Source organism: Xenopus tropicalis, chromosome 7 (assembly GCF_000004195.4).
Source record: "Xenopus tropicalis strain Nigerian chromosome 7, UCB_Xtro_10.0, whole genome shotgun sequence".
NCBI classification, from domain to species: domain Eukaryota; kingdom Metazoa; phylum Chordata; class Amphibia; order Anura; family Pipidae; genus Xenopus; species Xenopus tropicalis.
This window is the reverse complement of record NC_030683.2, coordinates 70,693,055-70,714,287: the sequence shown is the minus strand read 5'-3', so window position 1 is coordinate 70,714,287 and position 21,233 is coordinate 70,693,055. Positions and strand designations below refer to the sequence as shown.

General features: G+C 35.8%; 1 protein-coding gene across 2 annotated transcripts in view; it reads left to right on the top strand.

The window, feature by feature from the left end:
• kirrel3 (kirre like nephrin family adhesion molecule 3) overlaps positions 1-21,233 on the top strand; it is a 731,102-nt gene that overhangs the window by 635,508 nt on the left and 74,361 nt on the right. For both annotated transcript variants that reach the window (XM_031905877.1, XM_031905876.1), the window contains exons 8-10: positions 16,604-16,752; positions 18,125-18,252; positions 19,570-19,696. In XM_031905877.1, the coding sequence (XP_031761737.1) occupies positions 16,604-16,752; positions 18,125-18,252; positions 19,570-19,696 (404 nt within the window). The remainder of the gene's footprint in view (positions 1-16,603; positions 16,753-18,124; positions 18,253-19,569; positions 19,697-21,233) is intronic.

The following is a 21,233-nucleotide window of genomic DNA, read 5'->3' as shown; positions in this document are numbered from 1 at the left end:
GTGCTATTGTAGCATACATAGATCTGTTTTCTGTGGCACATTTTTTGTTTCCATTGAAAACCCAACAAGATCAGTTACTGATTAAGCACTTTGGGGGTCTACTCTAGGGCTTGCAAGCTTTTCTGATTTTTTATCTAAAAAGTTAAGTACATCAGGGTCTTTGTAAGGCTAATGCCCCACAGGGAGGTCAGTCACCTGGATAAGTTTCTCCTACAGTGGGTGACTAATCTCTCTGAAAAGCCTTTCCACCGGCATTAAAGGGAAACACTGGTGGAAAGGCCAACTCCCTTTATTGCCATTAGTTTCCCCGCTAGGAAATTCAGGACAAATAATTTGAAATGAAGCTGCTCTGGAATCCAAAAATGCAGGTATACTGTGGAATTGGGTATTCCTAGTGATGCAACTTTTTTGAGCAATATACATTCTCCACAGCACCTCTGTCTTTTGTTTGGCATTTAATGTACAGGTTATATATGTTTTAGCAATTTTAGAATGAGATTCTGCAGACCATAAGACAAAAATCAGAGGTAAAAAATCTAACTTACTTTAAATTGGAAATTGTGAGTGGCGCTTTACAGTTCAGTAAAGGTTTTGTTGGTTGAGGTACTACTGCAAACATGCCACAGTATTCAACACTATTAGTTGTCAATAAAGTCATAGGGACAAAACATTCTGAATTCAATTTAGCAAGTCAATTAACCATGAGACACAAATCCATAGAAAACCTGGCTTGATTAGTTTTAGGTGATTGCTTTGCAGAACTACTTATTTAAATAACAAGTATATATGCTGTTATAACTTGCTTGCAAACAGACACAAAGTTCGTTTAAGAAACAGTTCACATTTCTGTCCCTCTTCTTAAGGAAACACTAACCATAGCAACACATCTTAGCTAAAATGCTGCAATATTTGAGTATAGAGAGCATAGTTCTTTCCTCTTGGCCTGATTAGTGCTGGAAGAAATTAATTATTCCCACTGAGTAAACAACAGAATATACCTCTGTAGCTTTCAAGTTGTCTGTTTAAGGGTGAAGACATACGAAGCTAATAGTAGCAAATACTTGTCATGGCTACTAGAATAGACAATACTGACCATTTACTGATAATCGTCACTATGGGGCAGATTTATCAAAATACGATTTTCGTACCTTTAAAAAGCACGATACAAAAAAATCGTATTAGAAAATTTGTATCTTGAAATGCGAAAAAATTGCATCTTATCGTATAATGTCCGAAAAGTACGATTTTTTTCGTATCTGAACGATCATTAACTGCAGGAAAACCTTTCTGACTTTGATCCTTCTGTGCATGATTTTGGAAGCCTCCCCTAGGACTCAATGGCACTCTGCAACTCCAACCTGGCCCAAGGAAAGTCACGATAATGAAGCTTGAATGAATCCGAAACTTTCGTACTCGGCACGACAATACGATTTTTACGTGCATTTTGTCGCAAAGTACAAAAAACTTGCGCAAATGTACAAAAAAAAAGTCGAAGAAGATATGCAGATTTGTAACCTTTAAAAAAAATTATGATCTTTTTGTATTCGGACCTGTTGTACTTTGATGAATGTGCCCCTAAGGGGCTGATTTACTAACCCACGAATCCGACCCGAATTGGAAAAGTTCCGACTTGAAAACGAAAATTTTGCGACTTTTTCGTATGTTTTGCGATTTTTTCAGATTCTTTACGAATTTTTCGTTACCAATACGATTTTTGCGTAAAAACGCGAGTTTTTCGTATCCATTACAAAAGTTGCGTAAAAAGTTGCGCTTTTTTCGTAGCGTTAAAACTTACGCGAAAATTTGCGCATTTTTCGTAGCATTAAAACTTAAAAGGTGCAAAGTTTCGCGTAAGTTTTAACGCTATGAAAAAAGCGCAATTTTTTGCGCAAGTTTTAACGCTATGAAAAATCGCCAGATTTTACGCAACTTTCGTAATGGCTACGAAAAACTCGCGTTTTTACGCAAATTTCGTATTGGTAACGAAAAATTCGTAAAAAATACGAAAAAATCGCAAAATACCGATCATTACGAAAAAACGCAATCGGACTCATTTCGACCCGTTCGTGGGTAAGTAAATCAGCCCCTTAGTGTTTTAGCAGTAGTTATTCTCAGTTTTTCTATGGAAAGGTATTTTCTGGCTTTTTGTAGCCATGAAAAGTAGCTGCTACTAAGTAGCTCCATGTGTCTTCACCCTAATTGAGTTGAGTTTATAGGAAACCTTGACAAACAAACATTACTTTAACAGTGGTCCCCAACCAGTGGCTCGTGAGTAACATGTTGCTCTTCAACCCATTGGATGTTGCTCCCAGTGGCCTCAAAGCAGGTGCTTATTTTTTAATTCCTGGCTTGGAGGCAAATTTTGGTTGCATAAAAACCAGATGTACCGCCAAACAGATACTCCTGTATGCTTCCATTCCGTATAGGGGGTGCCAAATAGCCAATAATAGTACTTATTTGGCACCCCTAGGAACATCTTTTATGCTTGTGTTGCTCTCCAGGTCTTTTTACATTTGAATGTGGCTCACGGGTAAAAACGATTTGGGACCCTTGCTTTAGAACAGGGGTCCCCAACCTTTCTTACTTGTGAGCTACAGTCAAATGTAAAAAGACTTAGAGAGCAACACAAGCATCATAAAAGTTCATGGAGGTGCCAAATAAGGGCTAAGATTGGCTATTAGGTAGCCTCTATGCACACTTTTAGATTACAGGAGGGTTTATTTGGTAGTAAATCTTGTTTTTATTCAACCGAAACTTGCCACCAAGTCAGGAATTTAAAAATAACTACCTGGTTTGAGGGCACTGAGAGCAACATCCAAGGGGTTGGTCAGCAAAATGTTGCTCAGGAGCCACTGGTTGGGTATCGCTGTAAGCATTGTGTAAATAAGAAATTATAGACTCTTTTGTGTTAGTTTCTTGGCATTGTCTGATAATATATATTTGATATGTTTTGTTTTTCCAGTAGACTAGCTTCTTATTAGTTGTATTTCTTAGTGGATTTCAGTTTCTGAACCATCTTTACATATAGAAATCCTCAAGGATCTATCATGTGTGTATTAAACAATATTATTACATTTGTTTTAATTAATGAATTTAGAGTCTGTGGGCCTTTTTGGTAAAATTGCCAAACATAGCAGTTGCACACACATTGGGTTTCCCCAGTTGCACCTAGTAAAGTGGAGTTCATTAGTTTCACCTGTGAGTGGGCATAAATACAGACAATACTTTGCACAATGCACCCACCCTCGCTGAATCTCACCCACTGGGTGTGATTTTGCTCTGTTTTTCTGCAGTCAATTAAGATAAAATTCTGTGGGAAAAAAACACAGTCTTTTTCAGTAAACGAGTAAAGTGTGCAGTGGATGAAAACCTTGATGGAATATTATGTATGATTACTAACTATACTATACCCTTAAGTATATGCATTGTGTAAATACCTGGAGACAACTGAACCAGTTACAGAGATGGGCATATTAGTTGGCTGAAAACAGCCCTGCTTTGGCAGGTTAATCAGCTCTTCCGTGTAAGTGCCAGTAAACTAGTTGCACCATATTATAAAACTGTATGTTGACAGTATATATGACTTAAGCAATTATTTTGAGAAACATTTTATGTGTCTATAGAATCTGTAGGCGTAATATGTATGTTACATTATGTGTGGCAGATGGGTGTATAAAAAGTAATGTCTTCTGCTCTGTAAGTAGTTTGTTAGGAAGTATAAATTGGTTATTAAAATCACTGCATTTTAGTGATCCCAGTATAGCAGAGAGGACACTGCAAGAACAATAGTAGATACAGAATATAAATATGTTGACATTAAATTGCAACCAAACATTATAAAATGCAGAGAAAAGCAAGGCTCTATACAGTATGTTCACTATTATTTAAATACTATCAGTATCTGGTAAGATAATTCCAATCATACCGACAAAGAAAATTATGCATGGATGAGAGATAACATTTGTTTTGCAATTTATAGTCTATTACATTCTTCCACCATAACACATGCTTACAGATATGCTGTCTGGGATCTGAAAAGAATGTACCTTTTTCTGTTTATCAACACATTCTCTCTAATAGTTTGAATCACTAGCTACATAGCTACCTAGAGGCTCTATCCAAGGCAAGCAAGAAATTTATTTCAGAATACAATTGTAAATTACTCCTACCTGAATGCACCTCAGACTGGAAACTCCACTATATTGTGGGGTAGATTCACAATTTCAGCTCATAAATCCCCAAAACAGATCCAATAAAGTCCAATAAAGAAAGAAGCAGGTACAGTTCTTTTCTCCCTCCAAGAAGGGACTTTTTATAAATTATTATTTTTTGTTAGTTTAGAACATTTCCTTGATGGGGCTTTTTCACTTTTTCCGACACTTGTGCTTTTTATTACTGTATGTTTACATGTATATAATTTATAGGGATGCACAGAATACCGGATTTGGTTTGGGATTCGGCCGAATCCAGGCTTTTTTTGAAGGATTCGGTTTCGTCCGAACAGAATCCGAATCCTAATTAGCATAAATTTGCATCTGGAAAGGGTTAAATGGTCAGGTGAAAAATGTTTTAACCCCTTCCGATCCTAATTACCATATGTTAATTCGGATTCGGTCTGGGATTCGGACGAATCCTTCAGAGTGGGTTCGGGGGATTGGCCGAACCCAAAAAAGTGACTTCGGTGCATCCCTAATAGTTTATATAAACTAAATCAAAGAGAAAGCTTTTCTTAATTTTTATCACATGTATTTCCACAATTTTTTTTCTGTCCTATTTACTGTATGTTCCCAGCAAAATTTCACAGATGTTTTGTGAAACAATTCACCAATGGTGAAATGCAGAAATTCGCTGCGAATCCATGCCTGGAGAAAAAATTAGCAAATCACTAATACTCAGTTCTATGCAACTACTTTATGCTCTCTGTTTTAGGAATCATACATTGTAAAGGCTTCAGCATTCTCTGCATACAAATCCATTTGCTTGGATCATACTCAGATATTAATGTAATATAAAGCACATCTCTACAGCCTAACACTGCATTTTCTTATTTTCTTTATAAAGGAACTGACAGGCTATTATAGCTAACACAGGGTGAAGATTACTTTTGTCACCATCTCTTATAGTTCCATAGCAAGGTCTGCAGAAACCTGCTCTGCTTTACATCTCCAAAATTCATTTACAAATATGTTATCAGATTAATGATTGAACAGAAAATGTAGAGTGCTGATCGACCCTGTAGGACTGAAATGTTATGCGCACCAAGGCCTGCGACCGCATACCTGACCTGCTGCCCCCCTTCCTCCACCATGTGCAGGCATGAGAGAGCCAAAAGGAAGCTGAGCACACCTCTCAAGCCACTCTACATGAAGAAACAGGAGCTGCACTGGGGACAGGACACAAAGCTGGCATATTCCTTAGTGCAGCTCCCTATCCATGCATTTAGCAGGCAACAACGCTACCTTGGGCCTTTGTGGCCCAGCCTGAAGCTTTGCACTGCTCCTTGTGTTAAATTGGCATTTTGGACCTTTTTTGCACTTCTTTGCGCACTGTGTTCTGCATGGTAAATAACACCTCTTATCACATATATCGCAAATATACATATTTGCTCAATTTATCAGGACCCAATTAGCACTGGAAGAAACTGGAGTATCTGGAGAAAACCCACAGAGTAACAAGAATAAAACACGAAGGCCGTGCAGTGCTAGCCTGCGTATATGCTACCCAAGTAGTGGCAATTGAAATGGATGTTGTTCCCCCTATCCCTAAGTCTCAATTAACAAAACAGGGGTTTTGTTTAGTAAACGCTTATTACATTCCAGAACATGCCACAGCTGAGAACAAACACTCTATAAAACTATAAAAAAACAATTTTGTTTAATTGAAAATGTTTTACATATACATGATAGTAATATCTGGAATGTCAAAAGATTTTATTTTCTTTCAAATGTTGTTATATATTGTTAATAGTCTTGATAAGAGCAGTCAATAAAGTAGAAATGGGTCATCCAGAGATCATGCTAGAAAATGATTCATTCACACTGATATATAGTAATCTCAGATATCTGTCAGTGACAAGAAAATTAACAGGCTTTTTATACTTGGAGAACTCAGAATAGAAGTTTTAAATGTGACCTGCTTTGTGCATAACCATAGCAGAGGAATCTTTCATTATGAAACATGGCTTCTTATTTCAGAGGCTTTTGTTCATACAGCTCTCATCTGAGTTTATTCAGGCAAGCTGTTTAATGGAGTTGCTATAGAAACCACAATAATGAAACATCAGTCACAGTCATGGCATTACATCCAGGCATGATGGGCACTGCTAAGCTGCTACTGATCTGATGAATAAGCTGAACAGTTCTTGTGCAAAATATTTCAAAAACAACCTGAAGGTAAAATAACAGTAAATGAAAAGGTCAGAGGATATTAAACAATAGGCACATGCAAATAAAGGGAATGCAAATCTAGTTGTGTATGTAGTGTATTTACAATACACAAATGCTGCACTGACAAGTTGCTTTTACAACTATATACTACTACAACAATACAGGATGATGTACAACTCTTCTTTGCTAATAACATTAACTAAGCCTCACTCTGGAAAAACATTCAACAAATATATGTAGAGACCCATAGGGTTAATAACCCCTATAGCTTTATATCTCTACAGGTTCAGTTCCCTTAGTTGCTAGGCAGAAGAGTTTGTATCTAAGTAAGTTCATTAACATATGTAAGCTATTGACAGGTAGGGTGACCACTTCCTGACTCACTTTGATATAGTGAAGGAGTGGCCAGGGCCTAATAAAGGAGGTAGGTGTAGCCGGGAAACGGGCCCCGTGAATGAGGCATTAGATAGTGGCAAGTGTAGCTCCCTTTATAGTCGGTAAGAAAGAGCAGTTCTGAGCTCCAACATAGGAGTGGCAGTTTTGGAAGTATCTCTCCCAGGCCTGTAGTGTAGGGATCCAAGTGGATATGGAATCAGGGGTTCCCTGAGGTGATTCAGGCCACTACAGGGCGTGGCAGAGATGAAGTGAGATTCCTGCCAAATTTGTCCTCAGGGAAGTGTCAGTCTGTATTACACTCTGCATGTGATGTTGCCTGTACCACTTGCCTCTGGTACCTTTGCCATTAACTTCTATTGCCATGAACTCGGCAATAGTGATGAGCTAAATTTTTCTGCAGACATGGATTCACAGTGAATTTCCACATTTTGCCATTGACGAATTGTTTTGTGAAACTTCCATGAAAAGTCGATGAAAAAATATTTGTGGCACATCAAAAAAAGTTGCAGTCACATTAAAAATAGGCACGGTCGTGGCAAAATGGGCATGTCAAAACTGTCACACAACACCCACATTTCACAAATTTTCGCTCATCACTACTCAGCAAATGTAATCTGGTGAATTATTGCATTTGGATTTTTAGCCATTAAGATGCATAGTAAATATCTGAGAAGTTGCGTTTTTTCTCTACAACTTTTCTGAAAAAATTCCGAACTGACTTTAAAATACAAAATCAATGATTAGTAAATGAGCCCCTATTACCTTGTGCAATAATTTTAATAATAATACCTCATATGCAAAAAGTATCTTATTTATATTATCTTGTCATTTTTGAAACTACTACCTTAAATGATCTCGATAAATAGTAATGAACATAATTAAAAGTTATTTTAAAAGGGACATGGGCAATGAAAGTGGACAAATTACAATATGATCTTGAATTCATTTTTCAAGCTGTCAGGAAGAAAACATTAATTCTGTTTTGCAAGTCTAAGGAAATCATTTTTAAATAAAATAATTCAACTTGTAAATTTGAGCTCCAATTATTATCAGTAACGATCACCTTTGTAAAATTGAAACAAATAACACATTTTCTATTTTCCTTTCATCAAAACATGGTAGAATCAAATTAGGCTCAATATTAATTAAAATAATTTGAAAATGATAAAGACAACATCAATGTCAATGCCATCAATGGAAAGTTCTAAGTATGGTTGATTTAAAGTATTCAAAACAATATAATGGGACTGAAGAGCACATTTGTGGAAAAGCAGGTATGAGGATATCGAGAACTAGGAACAGGAGACTTGGTCACAGCAGAGAGCTTAATGATCAAGTCCAGGATATTGAAGGAGGCAGGCTTAAATATCCAAATAGGCGTACTGCCTGCAGTGTCAGCCAGGAGGAAGTCATTGATATAAGCCTTCAGACCAAAATCACACTTCTTCCTTGGCTCAACCTGGAGTCGCAGGAGGTAGAGCACTACTTGGTCCCCAGTTCTAGACCAAGGAGTTCCTAACATATATACAACACATTAGGGTTGATTCACTAAAGGTCGATATTTCGAGCGCTATTTATAGCATGCGTCCGATTGCGTTTTTTTCGTAACGATTGGTATTTTGCGATTTTTTCGTATTTTTTTGTGATTTTTTCGGCGTCTTTACGATTTTTGCGCAAAAACGCGAGTTTTTCGTAGCCATTACGAAAGTTGCGCAAAGTCGTGATTTTTTCGTAGCGTTAAAACTTGTGCACAAAGTCACGCCTTTTAAGTTTTAACGCTACGAAAAAGGCGCGACTTTGCGCGCAAGTTTTAACGCTACGAAAAAATCGCGACTTTGCGCAACTTTCGGAATGGCTACGAAAAACTCGCGTTTTTTCGCAAAAATCGTAAAGACGCCGAAAAAATCGCAAAAAATATGAAAAAGTAGCAAAATGTTCGTTTCCAATCGGAATTTTTCCAATTCGGATTCGAAATCGTGTCTTAGTAAATCAGCCCCTAAGTGTTTGTGAATCATGCGTTAGTATTATTTCTGTGCGCAAATTAACGCAATGCGTTAAAATTAACACATGCGGTAGCACGAAATTTAATGTATGCGATAATACTTTAGCAAATCACACATTTTTTTCCAGCGTCAATTTTACCGCAAAAAAAGTGCAATAAAACGTATCAACCTTTAGTGAGTCAACCCTATTGTATCTTTTGAAACAGCTCTCGGTTATGGTGCCACTAACTTTTATGGGCATATGTTTTAGTCACAGAAAAAAACATATACTGTACCATGTGATCTAATAGTGTTAAAAGAATTAAATAGCAGAGAATATAGGGGATATAGAAAGCCACCTTATTAGGTCACTAGTGGCAAGGGTGCATAAGGGGCCTATTTTTTGCACTAAACACAATTTTTTGTTCAGAAAAAAAAACAAATTTGTTATGCGTCAAAAATGCAAAGACATGAATGTAAAAATACGCCACCTAAAAGCTGGCAACGTCTTATAGAAGTCTGTGGGAGCTGTAATATTTTTTGGTGTCATCCTTTTTGTAACAACAGTCATGGTTTTCTCATTTGTGAGTTTAGTTGTGGTAGAATAAACCTCTAAACTTCTTTTGGCCTGCATTTTGTAGGCAGGCGGAGATAAGTGGATTCACTCCTATACCCTCCTGTGTCTAGCTGCATTGACAAGCACAGCATTGGCCTGAGTGCAGCTACAAAGAACAGAGATTGGCCCAGAAATGGATTTTTTTAGGCTGATCTCCACTCAGTGTAGCTGCACTTAGGCCAATGCAGCTAGACACAGAAGGGTATAGAGCAGATACTTTGACCCTTAAAGAGATACTGAAACCATAAATCAAACATTTTTTTACATGTCATAACATTGTTTTTGCATGGTATTTTTAAGCTTTCCCTAAAAGTATTTGCCTGATTTTCTTTGTGATCCCCAATGTTTCTTTATGAGGGGCTTCCATAATTTTACAGCAGTATTTCACTAGCATTAGACAGGTTGAGAAGGGACAGTAAGGTTGGCAAAGCAGGTTTAGAAACTTTAAGTAACAATTACTTAAAAAAGCAGACCTATCGGTGACAAATAATCAACATGACCTATTAATGTACATTAAAGGAGAAGGAAATTAATTTTACTGCCAATAGATTAGCCACAATAGTGCCACCTAGAATTCTATATTTATTCTGCAGAAAGCTTTACCATACCTGAATAAACAACCAGCTCCCTCTGTATGTTTAAGATAGCAGCTGCCATTTGAGCTTGATCTCAGTAGCTTCCGTTTAGCTCTAGATGATTACACAGCACAGTTGGGAGGGGAGTAAATTTTGATGGGAGGGGGAGTGAATTCTGATGGGAGGAGGAGCAGGACAAAGGAGTGGGAAAGTGAGAGAAGAGCAAACTGAGCAGACTCATGCCCCGAATGATTTTTATGAGGGCAGGAAGTCTAATACTGAAGAACATGTGTACAAAAAAGAAGAAAAGAAATATTGTGTTTCTTTTAATAGAGGACTTATGTGTGCATTTACTTAGACCTTTCAGATAAAATTTGCTTAGTTTTTATCTTTCCTTCTCCTCTAATATTTTGAAAAGTAGTTTTTTTTAGTGTCAGTATGACCTTGAAGTATAACTGAACCCTGAAAATGAATGTGGCATGCCATATTTTGTATACTGAACTTACTACAGAAACCTTAAGGTTCAGCACCTCTATATAGTAATGATCCAGGTCTGTACAGTTGTCACAGGAGGTCACCATCTTGTATTTCATTAGAAATGTCAACACTCACATGCTCTGTGTGCTCTAGACAGCTGTTGAAGCTTAGGAGCCATCTCAAACTATCAAGCAGAAAATAAGGGTTGCCTGTCATATAAGCTGATGCTAAAGGGATGATAATTAAATTCTGATGCTAATCGCACTGATTTCAGAGCTGCCATGTAATGAAGTAATGAGAATATGAACACATTACTAATAATCAGCATTATATGGTGACATTTATATTCTGTTTACACAGTATATTGTGGCTTGGCCCATGATTTTAGGTAACTGACTGCAGCACAGAGCATGTGTAGTGAATCAGCAGAAAAGAACAAGGGGCATCTATGGAGGCACAAATCCTAAAGATTGTCTTGAGAAACCCAAAATATAATGTGCAACATTTCTGTCCTACTTATTTAGCGAAGCTTTAGTTCTCCTTTAATGGATAAGAACATTTATATCAATGGGGGCTGCCAAATTGTTCTGCACCAGTTCAGGATATTTCTTAGCGAGCGCCATGGAGTGATCATCAACTTCTTATGCTTTTTTTTATGGCTCCAAGCCAGGTTTTCAGTCTACTACATATTCGCACCCGTAAAGAAAAAGGCTCGCTAAGAAGCTGGTGCAGTTTTCTGCTAACAGTAGCACTGGCTCGGGTTAACAGGTGCTGATTTTAATTGCTATGGGGTGGGTGTCTAATATTTGGCACCCCCTCTATTACTTTAACCTTTCCTTTTCTTTTAATGGCCTGAAAAACTAGCCTAAGCTGTTCTTCACATGATTTGTACTGCACATTGGCAAAAAGATAGCCTTTTGGCAAAGAGAAATCTAAACAATTTGTGAAAGAACTATTAAAAATGTATTAAATTATTAAAATAAAATAAATGCATTGACAAACTTATTGCTATCTGTATGTGTGATTGCTCTGTGGAGTTGTTAAAGTGTTAAATCTTCTATTCTTAGAATTTTGTAGCCAGTAAAAAGGAAAAAAACATTAACTACTAACATTTTTTATTTTTTAAAAAGTGAAGTGATTTTGGCTTGTTTCAGTTTGACCTAACTGCCACATGGATTTGCATACTGACAATGACAAACAGTGGCTTGTAGACTTTGGCAGGCAAAGGCTCTTTCATGACTCTTATTGAAATGCATATATCAAAATCTGTTCTCTTTATTTGCTTTGTTTTGCAACACCTTTTACAGTGCCTGTGATTTAAGCTCTCATAGTGCAAAAGTCTTCATTAAATATTATAACAGCAACTGCTATGTGCTAAACTTCATTAACAAATTTGCTAATTTTACTGGAAAACACTGTTGCTTTAACCTTCGCAAACCAGCTCTGCTGGGCTTGGAATTTATATAAATGAGATAAATACCCCCACAGAAATGGGAGGTATGCAAAACTGAATTATTAAGGTGCAGATAATTGCCTTTTTATAGTGGGAAAGAAAACTGAATTAGCCTATATTTTGTGAGTGTGGATGGTATATGTCCAGCAGTATTGCTTTAGGTCAGGAAATCTGGCATTATACTAGGAAAATATACATATTTTTAATGCATGTCTGAAACCAATATAGAGAGGCAGATGTATTTATTTTCAAGTACAAGCATAAGCAAATAAACTCAATTTTTTTTCTCGATCGCCAGCATGTTTAAAAAAAGCTCAAATAAAAAAAACTTGATTAAGTTTCTTTGCAGGAAGACAAACTTGATTGCAACAAAAATCACATGTCCCATTCATTTTACATTCTATTGATAAATCTAAAAAAAATCAGCAATTTGGAAACAAACTAGGCTTTCTTATATTACAAATAAATGATCTCCGATTTACTAAATAGGTCCCTAAGAGTAAAGCAAAATGGATAGGTTGAAAAAATACAAATTAAGTTACATGAGCAACTTCTTAATGTCTTCCTCGTGTTTGTATGAACCTTCAAAATGCCTACATATGTTTTTGAATTGTAGATATCTTTAACATCTAGCTCTCAGATTTTTAACAGTCTCAAATAAGTTTTAGCCCAGATAGGTAAGACATAGGAAAAGGAGGCTTCATCTGGAATTGAAAGGGAAATGTAGGTCTCCAGTGCTAATATGGGATATCCCTGAACTACAGATGATCCAAAGAAGGGCAACTAATCTGGTAAAGGTTATGGAAAGTCTAAATTATGAAGAGAGGCTGTTGCAGCTGGGATTGTTTACACTGTAAAAGGATGTGATAACTATGTATAAATATATAAGGGAACTATACAAAAATATACTTATGCTTTATTCACCAGTAAGTCCAGGGGACTGGTCTGATTGCCAGGAAGCAATTTAGGAGGCTTCAGATGGGCCTGGATCAATGAGTAGTTTTCATTAAGACTAACAGGTTGAACTCAGTAGACGTGTGTCTTTTTTTAATCCTTATATATAAATATGTATATGTATAAAAAATATGTTACTTTGTTGTTTAAACATATATTGATTAAAGAGAGATTGAGTTTTTCCATTGTGCCAGTTATGCCCATCATAATCATTACTGAAACATATTGTTATATATATTATCATGATATTTTCTAGTATAAGATAGTAAAGAATTACATTTTTTGCAAGTTTTTGCCATGAAAAAAAGCCCATAGACTCCAATGACCACAAAAAAATATTGCATGGCATGAAATAAGTTGTTGCAAACGAATTTTCACCGTTTTGCAAGATTCACACATAACTTTATATAATTCATGTTCTGTATTATGCAGTTTATTAAAAACTATTATGCTTAATATTTGAAAAAAATATAAAATAATTTCCTCATTGGATCTTGCTCCTTCACAGTAGCCATGTAGCTAATGAACAGTGTAATGCCGACAAATTAAAAACTTAATTCGTATTAATTTAAAAATAACAAGAGTATTTTAAGAAGGCACTCTTTTCCACCAATTGTGCTAAATTGGCAAATTTAATGGCCTTTATTAGAACTGTGGGATAGTTTGTTCCCATTAGACTTCTACTTATTATATCCATATACATGTGCGCCATCATTTTCTGATTTTGTGCAGTTTCTTCACCCTTCTGGAACACAATGAGTCAGTCTTCAGAAAGTGTTAAGACATTTACTGAGTAGTTGCAAAAAGGATAGTATTATTAATTTGAAGATCCCAACTAATGCACTGAGAGGTGTATTGCATTCCAAATATATATATTTTTTAAGCAGTTCAGTCAAGGTGTATTGAATAGTTAGTTGTACTTTTATTCCACAAATGACTGAAGTTGAAGTTGTAAACAGTATTCATAAATATGGCTATTAACAAGAGGACCTGCATTTTAGAACAGACCACCACCAGTAAGAAAATAATGGCCAATTCCTTTACAAAAGTTTCAAATATTTCCTGGTTTTGGTCTGAAATAGATCTGTATGTATTTAGAGCTCCTAAGATATTTCCTAATCTTTAATACCAACTAAAACTTTAGTAATTTACAGCAAGGGCACACTTTTAGGTATTTAACCTGCTCCAGGAAAGAGATCCATGTGGAATAGGATGGCATAATGACCCTATTTTTTTTGTTTATACCCTTGCAACTTCCATACAAAGAAAAGAATGGCTAATGAAAGCAGTAAAGTTGATTGTGATGAGTTGATACATTTGAAGACCCTGAAGGCTTTGATACGTTTGCTAATAAATTTGAATACTTTCCTTTCAGTCAGAAAAGTGTTCATAAATATAAGTATATCAGCATTCTTAATTCAATTTTTAAAAAATCTGCACAAAGCATTTTCAACATAATTGTATATGGACACAGTTTAGAAATGAAGATATATGTCAACAACCATTCATCTACTATTTCTTACTAGTGATAAGCAAATGTTTTCACCATGCATGGATTTGCCTAAAAATTCAGCATTTTGCCATTGGCAAATTTTTTCACGAAACTGCAGCAAACATTCACCGCATAAAAATTCGCAGACAAAAAAGTCACAGCAAAAAAACGCCCATTGACTTTAATGCATTTGGAGTAAGAAAAAAAGTTGTGTGTAAAAAATTTTGCCTGTGTAAAAATTGTCACAAGTAAAAAAAAAGTCGTCTGTTTTGCTAATTTTTTGCTGTTTCACACATTTTTCAGCAGTTTCACAAATTTTTGGTCGAAGAGAAATGGGACAGATTCGCTCATCACTATTTATAACTGCAATTGTAAATATGCCAAGGATACTTCAAAACAAAGAGATATGACTGCATACTTACTGTCTATTTGAGAGAAAAGAAAAGCTCCATAAACTGAACATATAAATTAGGCTTAGTTTCCCATTAACGCATTCATTAACTGAATTTTGCAGAGTAAGAAGTATAGAGTGACAAATTACATTCTGGTATTAGGCATCGCTTGAATGATACAGTCATATTATTGTACAAATGTTGACAAAAAGAATTCAGTTTAATCGACTCAAATTCCTCATCTGTATGTTTTCATACTGAACCTTTCATTAGGTTTTTTTTTAGGTGAATGCCTTCTGTGGAATTCAGCCAAGGGATCATGTCTGTAAACTCTCTCAAATCTATCTGCATCTAACAATCCCATTAAGCCTGTATCTCTAATTCTTTTGACTGCACCCTGCCAGCAGAATGATGGTTTTCCAGCTCAAAGATGTTATATAAATTCTCATATTAATACATAAAGATCTCATTTTCATTTTTTAGAAAAGCAGAACTGTTCCGTTTATGCCTTTTAACAATTGAAAATGTTATTTTGTTCAGAAATTGCAGATACTTGGACTTTTCACAAAGTCTGCGTAAAATGATTTAATTAATTCCAAGTAAATTATCATTTTCTTTATTCCATTTGCAATAGCAAAAATATTAATATTTATTTAGAAGTATATATTAAACTGCCTCTATTTTCACATGTGGTAGAGCACATTCAAAAAGTAATTGGATTCAGATGAAGGTCTGGGATGCAGGTTGTTTTCTTAACATTTAAAAAAATAACATTTCTCAACAGCAATAATGTCTTTAAGAGGGGCTTGGATGAGTTCTTGAACAAGCATTATAAGCAAGGCTATTGTGATACTAAAATCTATGCTCTGAGCGTATTTTCACCGATTTTTTCGTATGCTTGCGCGAACAATTCGGAAAGGTTCTGCCACTGTTTACAATTGTTTTGTATGAAAATTTTGTGACTTTCAGGTCGCCAATACGATATTATCGTGACTAATACAATTTTTTTGTTAGCATTTTCGTGATATTTGCGATCTTCAGAAATTATCATATTCAATCCAAATTTTTCCATTCGGGATTCGAACTCGTGTTTTAATGAATCGGCCCCTTAGTATTGATGTACGGTATATATTTTATGTATGTGAGTGTATAGATAGGTCAGTATAGGTTTGTGTGTGCTGGGTTTACTTGGAAGGGTTGAACTTGATGGACTCTTTTTTTTTTTGGTCTTTTTTCAACCCAATGTAACTATGTAAGTGGCCAGTCCATTGTTGTTTGAGAAGACTGTGTTGATAACATTAGCGCCTACTGGCCTTAAGCAAATATATGTAGTATTTGTTCTGCTGTTTTGGGTCTTAGGCTGCCACATCAACAACAAAGGCTCAGCCATTTTTAAAAATAAATAAGCCTAAGAGCACATATTTTATACAGGTATTTCTAAGGAAAAAGTCTTATAAATGCATAACTGTAATCAGAAATAATCACATTTGTTATACTGTAGGTGAATATTATAATAGAACAACTATGAATACTCAAAGTAAAATCCTCACTTGTGCATTCTTTTGTGGGTTAGTCTGCAATGCTTCAGATATTAGGCAATATAAAATATAAATATGAACATATTTCCTGTTTGCGTAACACAAAATAGTTATATCGAATTTTGCAACTGAAATATATTGTCTTTAAGTTCATAATGGGGAATTCAGGATTAGCTAAATTGCTGTCAAATTTCTTAATGTTTGACATGTATCAGATGTTGCAAATGAATGTGTTTTCATAGTATGATACTTGTTTTGATTACATTGTGTTCTTGTTTACCGGGAAAAAAAAGTTTGATTTGGTGAGTTGTTTACACAAAGTCTTGCTTTGTTTAATTTTAGGTGGGCAAAAGGTGGCCAGATTCTCAAAGAGGTGACGGACGAAACCTATGAAACTGTTGTTGACTTTTCCTTCTTCACTGAGCCAGTGTCCTGTGAGGTTACAAATGCCTTGGGCAGTACAAATGTCAGCAGAACTGTGGATGTATACTGTAAGAAATTATAGTTTTACAAATTACATTTTTTTTTTAAATTTTGTGTGGGTATGTAAATACTTCAATCTCCCATTATTATACTTAGGAACAGAAGTACAAAGTGAATGACTAAGAGCAGAAAAATACAGAGATACATCTTTCTTCTCATTATTGCCAATTATTTACCATTACTGGCAGAGTTCTCGACCTCTTGTTCTGTCTGTCTGCTGCATTGTTTGTTTTTCACCTAATGTATTTTACAGCGTTGTTTTATGAACTTGTATATCAAAAAAGAGAAGATTATTTTACTATTACGTTTGGAAATATAATTCTAATTTACAAATTTTTGGGGGTTAGCAGTCGATGTTCTCTTTAAAGTAAATGGGTTAAATAAAGGATGGAATATAAAAAATCCAAAATGTAATAAAACACAAAAATACAGCTATTATGGCACCCAGCAGTATTTGCTTTTCATAATGAGCTTCTGCTAATGATCTGCCCATTACAGGGGACATACCAATTAGTAGTGAAACCCTGCAGAGTACCAGAAAGAACTGCCTCTTTAGCAAATATGAGAGAGCAATTATACCACTCCCCCTTTGGGGTATTTTTATCAAAATGAAAATAAAACACAGAATTTTGGTTAGTATGTCTGGTAACACCATTGGGAAAAAAGCCCATTTTGGCTTAAAGTATTTTCAAGCTATATGTAGTTTGGGACAATTTTGGACACATAATTACGTAGGTACATAGTTAAGTTGAGTTGAAAAAAGACCAGAGTCCCTCAAGTTTAACCCTTATGAATGAACCTGACACACACACAAACCTATACTGACCTATCTATACACTCACAAACATAAACTATATATATCATGCCTTTTAAAGGCATTAACAGAATCTGCCCTCACTATGTCAGATTGAAGAGCATTCTACAACCTCTCTGCCCTCACCGTGAAAGACCACCTACGCTGCTTCAAATGAAAGTTTTGTTGAAAGGGGTGGCCTCTGGTGCGCTGATCTGGTGCGCAGACACAATGCACAGAGATGGCTGCCTACACACTAATATTACAGCAAAAAAAATACATTTGTTGTTTCAAAAATGAACATTTTAAATGGTAGAGTGAATTATTGTAAATTATTTGCAAACAGTGTAATTTAGTAATTAAAAACTAGACTATAAAAATCATAACAATATCCCTTTAAATATTGGAATAACAACTGTTTTCATTAAACTCACCTTCGACAGCAATATCACAAAAATATAACAAAATTAGCAGTAAGACAAAAGATATATTTAGATACTGCATGTATAAAGATACACTGTTTTGTTTCCCTGAATGAGCAAAATTCTATTTGGTAAATAACTTTTTGCTGTCTCCATTTTCTGCAGTTGGGCCTCGAATGTCATCAGAACCAGAATCTATCACTGTAGACCTTGGATCAGATGCAACATTTCACTGTGCTTGGATCGGTAACCCTTCACTCACTATTGTATGGATGAAGCGTGGCTCGGGCGTGGTAGGTTCTGACCCCCTATTATCTTAAAAGATTTCATTTTTTTCTATAATTTCCTGGTTAAAATGTTAAAGCAAAGGCTTCAGTCTCCTGATATCACATATAGGGTAGCTTGCAAAATCTAAATAGTGTGAAGCTCAAACTCTATATCTGCAAGCAATCACTCATCTGATCCATGACCAGAAGTCGATGTCAGGTTGGAAAATCTACCTGCATTACACCCAAGTGTTTACTCATACTCAGTGTCGGACTGGCCCACCAGGATACCTGGAAAACTCCCGGTGGGCCCAGGTGTCAGTGGGCCCTTCTGCTCCTGACCATTTGGCCTGTTTCATGGTCATTCCCTATTTCTGAATGGGAACAAAGAGGAGAAATAGATGTAAGAATAGATGCTAGCATGTAAATTAAAGATACTAGGAGAATAAAGAGGTTGGGAGATGAAAGGAGAATTGTTTGGGGAGTGGGCCTATGGGCTAAGGTTTTCTGGTGGGCCCCTGGGGTCCCAGCCCGACACTGCTCATACTCATTCATATGGATATAGAATATGATGTACTGAACAGAAAGCAGATGGCATTCTTGGGGGCAGATTTTCGTACTTTCAAAAAGCACGATACAAAAAAATTATATTAAATACGATTTTTTTGTATTGTACTTTTTAAGTATGAAAAATTTGTATCTTAAAATACAAAAAAAACATATCTTATCGTATAATGTCTGAAAAGTACGATTTGTTTGTATCTGAACAATCGGAAACTGTAGGAAAACCTTTCCGACTTTGATCATTCTGTGCATGATTTTGGAAGCCTCCCATAGGACTCAATGGCACTCTGCAGCTCCAACCTGCCCCAAGGAAAGTCACAATACAGAAGCTTGAATGAATCTGAAATATTCGTACTCTGCACGACAATACAATTTTGTTGCGCTTTTTTGTCAAGCTTTTTGTCGCAAAGTACGAAAAAGTCGTGCAAATATGAAAAAGTCGCAGAAATACACAAAAATTGTAACCTTTAAAAAAAATACAATTTTTTTTGTATTCGGACCTGTTGTACTTTGATGAATGTGCCCCTTAAAGTGATTAAATGCAGTAAGAAAGCTGACTGCTTGACCTTGACTTTGGACATTCTTCTAGACAGAAGAGTGGACAATCCATCAGCGTTATTTACCAACATTTTATTTTTTCACCTAGCATAAGAAAAACATATCCTCTAAAGATGATTGAAAAAGATGACTTTACTGTTATAACGTGCACATTATATTGTGTTAGGTAAATTCAAAACTATTGGAGAAACCTTTAAAAAAGATTGTCTCGATGCTTCACAGGTACTCAGTAATGAAAACACGTTAACATTAAAAAATGTTCGGCAAGAAGATGCTGGGAAGTATGTCTGCCGAGCTGTGGTGCCACGTGTCGGTGCTGGGGAGCGAGATATCTCTCTGACAGTAAATGGTATGAGATCATAAACTAACTATACTTTAAAGTACACTTACCAGGACACATTACATCAGTGGATAGCAAGCAGAAAACAGGACACTGTATCCCAAATGTATTGGCCAATGTGTTGCTGTGTGTGCAGGGCTCCTCTGAAGATTTTTTGGCAGGAGGGTAGACATGGGTTAGTCACTACTCTGACTAGACTTACCTATAAATTACATACACATTTTGAAACATTATTTACTGAAGCAACACAAACTTAAAAGCCATTATATTTGTGCCAAAAATATGCAGGTCTTGAACATGATGTATGCACAACTAGTAATGCAGTGACTGTCCAATAAAGAATATTGCTTTACAAAAGGCACATTTTATTTTTTTTCATTTCCCCATAGGTGTACTGCAGCTAAACAGCCTGTAGAATTTACCAGTCACCTATGTGAAAGCAAACATCTGTTGTGGGATACTAGAGCTGGTACAAGCTTTGCTGTTACCCTGCCTGTGTTTTGTCTTTTAAGATACAGGTTTAGATACAGTACATAGCTGATGGTTTGATAGTCTTCATTTCTTAATACAGTGTTGTTTCAATTATTTAAAGCAAATAGTAAAGGCTCTGAAGCAAAGGTTAAGAAATAAAAACAACTAAAATCCAGAACCCATTTTTTATTTTATGCTTTAGCAGTAGTGATAAGCAAATCTGTCCCATTCAGCTTAGCTGAAAATGTTGCGAATCTTTCAGATGTTGCACGTAAGAAAAAATTGTTGGGCAACATAAAAAAAGTCACGTAAAAAAAATGATGCGCGTAACTTTTTTTTTGGCATGGGCATTATTTTTTTTCTTTACACAGGCGACAATTTTATATTGTGCGTTGAATTTTTACATGCCGGATTTTGTCTTCCAATGTCGAAATTCGCCATTCCTGGCGAATAAATTTGCCCATGACTATTTAGCAGCAATTGATAGGACAAAAAATAATGCAAAAACACAGTAAATTAAGACTAATGGATATGTTTTTTTATAAGATCTACAGAATTTCCACTTTAATAGGTAGCTCCATCACTTGGATTCAAGGTACATAATCAGATTACTAGTATAAAACCCCCGCCCTTCAACTTTTCTGTGACTGTTTTGTTAGCAGGGGGCCATTAGATAAGGGAATTATCTTTGCACCAGTAATTGAATTACTTACCCCTCAAGGACCAAACATAGTAGCTTCAGTTTCCCTGTTCCCATGTTTAGCTCAAGAAATAACAAAACCATACTTTTTTTGTGATTAAAATAATTGGCAAAACATATGTTCAGCACAAGCCCTAATTAATGAACTCTTGTATAACAAGGGGGTATGTTGCCCGTTTAAGGCTAATATCACATGGGGCACTTTTCAGCACTATGTATGTCTGCCAGCTGAAAAAACACCTATGATCTCCTCCTGCAGTTTCAACTGACTTGATTAGGAAATGAAGGTAAACCCAGGTGTGCTTCTCAGCTGGAAAGACTTAACAGAACATTTTTCTTTACTTTACCCACACAGCACACACAGAGGGCAGAGTT